The following is a 3,110-nucleotide window of genomic DNA, read 5'->3' as shown; positions in this document are numbered from 1 at the left end:
AATTTTTTTTAAAAACTAAAAATAGTCACTATTTGAAAATGCCTAATGCCCATATGAGAATTTCTCAATCTCTCAATCATCAGGGAAATGGATATTACAACCACAGCAAAGCCACAAGTCACTGGATCAACAAACATTTAAAAAGTCTCACAATCCTCAGTGTTGGGGAGGATGCTGACGAGCAGGAGGGCTGGGAAAAGCCCTTTACAAAGCTCTCAAGTGGCATCCACTAATGCCAAACATCCCAGTGAGCAGTGACTCCAATCCCAGCAGAGAAATGCTCAGGCTCAATTCAAATGAGAGGGAGGCACATCCACAGGCCACCTGTGATGGCTGCACAGTGAAGACAGCAAATGTCCGCCTGCAGCCGGGTGGGTAAAGGGTGGTGCATTCACTACAGAAAGTCACCAGCAGTGTAGACCAGCCACTCCAGGCCCTCTGGGATCTGAAGAACTTTGCAGGCACGGGCCCCCTATAAATCCAGTAATGACCCAAGGACTGAGTGATTTTCGTCCACGGAGCCATCCTTCTCTTCATACTGAGATGTCGAGGTAAAGAGTGAGGATTCCTCGAACAGGTCCATGGGCGGGAGCAGCTCCATGAAGTCAGGGAATAACTGGGTTTCTGGCAACAAGTTGGAGGCATTGGGGCTCTGAGGCCTCGTGGCGCCTGGGGCTGGGGCTGGGAGTGATTCTGGACCTGGCATCAGGGCTCGGCCTAGGACTGGGTCTGGGATTGGGCCTGGGCCTGAGATGGGGGCGGGGAATGAACCTTGGCTCGAGCCTGGATCTAACATTGAGCCTGAGAGTGGACCTGACATTGGGCCTGGGATCTGGGCTGGGCCTGGGATAGGGCCTGGGATCTGGGCTGGGCCTGGGATAGGAGCTGGGATTGGGCCAGGGCCTGGACCCTGGGCAGCCGGGAGGCCCCCCTGGGCTCCACACCCAGGGCCACCCCAGGTCCGGTGGAGGCTGTAGATCGTGGGTTCTGCTGCTGGGAGGACTCCCCAGGGGCCTGGCTGAGGGGAGATCCAGGAACCCCGGCTCTGCGGGAACTCAGGACCCCCAGGGACAGAAGCGAAGGCTGCAGGGACTAGGGGTGCAGCACGGGCTCCTCGGCCTCTCCGCCCAGGGACGCGCTGCGGCTGCTGCTGGAGCCGTCGCTCCCGAGCTAGTTTGGCGCGGCGATTCTTGAACCACACCTGGGGGCAGTGGGGACAGGGAGGAGGTGTGAAGGAGGGCCTCGCGCGGTCCGGTGAGCCGCTTGGCGGCGGGGCCGGCCTCAAGCCTCTCCCTGTGTTCACCCCCACCCCGCGCCCACCATAAGAGGGCCCCCGGCTCCCAGGCCTGGAGAAGGGAGGGGAGCGGGAGGGGAAAAGAGGAGGAGGAGGGTGGGGTGGGAGGGGAGGAGCGGGGCCTGCTGCCCGGGAGCCCGGGGGCCAGGGAGGGTTCGAGGGAGGGACCGCGGGTTCTCAGGGGGGCCTGAGGTCTGGGCACCGGGAGACCTCGTGGGGGACAGCTTGGGCCGATCCTGTGGGCGGGTTTGGGTTGGCAGAGAGTTGGAACAGGACTCGATGCAGTCCGGGTCTACACTGGCGGGACCCCTTGCGTGGCAGGGCAGGAGGTGGTCGGGCGGGCCAGGCCCCGGTGAGTGAGAGATGAAGAGGCTCCTTGGGGTGACTGGGGCGGGCGGGGTGGGGCTGGGAGTCAGACCTGCAGTTGGTGCTCCTTGAGGCCAAGTGCCTTCGCCAGATTCAGTCGCTTGTCATAGTTCGGGTACTGGTCGTTCTGAAAGTAACTTTCTAGCACTTCCTGCTGGCTTTGAGTGTAGACCGTGCGCTCCTGCCGCTGTCTCCTTGGAGGGTCCGGAGCCAGGGAAGGGCCTGGGGGCGGGAGGGAAACAGGTCAGAGAAGGCCCCAGGGAGCCCCCGGCCCCGCCTAGGGACCCCGTCCCCTGCCCGAGGCCAGGAGCCCAGGCAGCGTGGGCTGGGGCGGCACCGCGGATGGCAGCCTGGTATCCGGACCAGACCTTGCACGTCTCTGGGCCTCAGGGTCCACATCTAGGAAATGGGCATGATAACAGCTCCTGTATTATTAGGGACCCCACAGAAGGGAAGGCAGGCAGCATAGGCGTCTCACCTGGGAGCAGACAGGGCTGCTTCAGGCCTGCTCAGCCCTCCCCCGCTGCCCCTTCCCCTCCCATCCAAGGGCTATAGGGACCCTGACACTTGCAGGGGTGCAGGCACCTGCCCAGTCATCTGCTCCACTCAACTGCATGGTTTAATATCTTTCCTTCTTTCTTTTTCTTGGAGAGGGGATCTCACTCTGTCACCCAGGCTGGAGTGCAGTGATGTGAACACGGCTCAAGGCAGCCTCCACCTCCTGGCCTCAAGCAATCCCCCCGCCTCAGTCTCCCGAGTAGCTGGGACCACAGGTGTGCACCACCACCCCGGGGTAACTTTTGTATTTTTGGTAAAGACGGGTCTCACTGTGTTGGCCCAGCTGGTTTCAGAGTCCTGGGCTCGAGTGATCCTCTCAACTTGGCCTCCCAAAGAGCTGGGATCACAGGCATGACACGCTTCGCTCAGTTGCATGATTTTTCATTTCCCAAATGCCCCTAAGTTCTCCCCTCTCTGCAGGACGGGAAGCCTCCCGCACAGGCCCAGCCCTGCTCTGGCTACCCAGATCTGCACTCTGCAGCCTCGGCCACAGGATCAGCTCAGACCCCTCACACCCCTGCCCCCGCTCACCTTGGCGATGACCAGGGTCTTGCATCCTGCGTCCTGCTCTGTTCCCAAACACAAGTGTGTACTGACAAGTGCTTGGGTCTTAAATCACTTCTGTGCTGTGCCCACCCTGGCCCACCCTGCTGGGACCCTCCCTTTCCCACCCTGCCCTGCAGTCCCATCCCCTGGAGGAGCTGAATGATGGATGAACCTCAGTGGGCAACACAGCCTTGGTTTCACCCTCGTGGGCCCAGGCAAGGTGGCATTCCACGCGGGGTTGGGGAGTCAGCATTGTGACCTGTGGTTGGGGTCCCCATCTCAGGAGAGGCACCGCCAGTCAGCCCCCAGGAGTCATCCTTGTTCCTTCCCAGGGCTGGGGCCCCGC

The 3,110-nt window shown here is 61.2% G+C and overlaps 1 protein-coding gene across 1 annotated transcript; it reads right to left on the bottom strand.

Annotated features, from left to right (window-relative positions):
• Window positions 1–267: 267 nt before the first annotated feature.
• TPRX2 (tetrapeptide repeat homeobox 2) lies at window positions 268–2,785 on the bottom strand. The gene is made up of 3 exons (XM_050772327.1): window positions 2,750–2,785; window positions 1,713–1,882; window positions 268–1,201 (listed from the first exon to the last, which is right to left on the bottom strand). Exons 1-3 carry the CDS (start codon window positions 2,772–2,774, stop codon window positions 473–475), a joined length of 924 nt encoding a protein of 307 aa, XP_050628284.1. The 5' UTR covers window positions 2,775–2,785; the 3' UTR covers window positions 268–472.
• Window positions 2,786–3,110: the final 325 nt, after the last annotated feature.

The sequence above is a fragment of the Macaca thibetana genome, chromosome 19, assembly GCF_024542745.1.
Source record: "Macaca thibetana thibetana isolate TM-01 chromosome 19, ASM2454274v1, whole genome shotgun sequence".
Lineage (NCBI taxonomy): Eukaryota > Metazoa > Chordata > Mammalia > Primates > Cercopithecidae > Macaca > Macaca thibetana.
The sequence above is the reverse complement of the archived record's forward strand: the minus strand, read 5'-3'. Positions and strand labels throughout refer to the sequence as shown.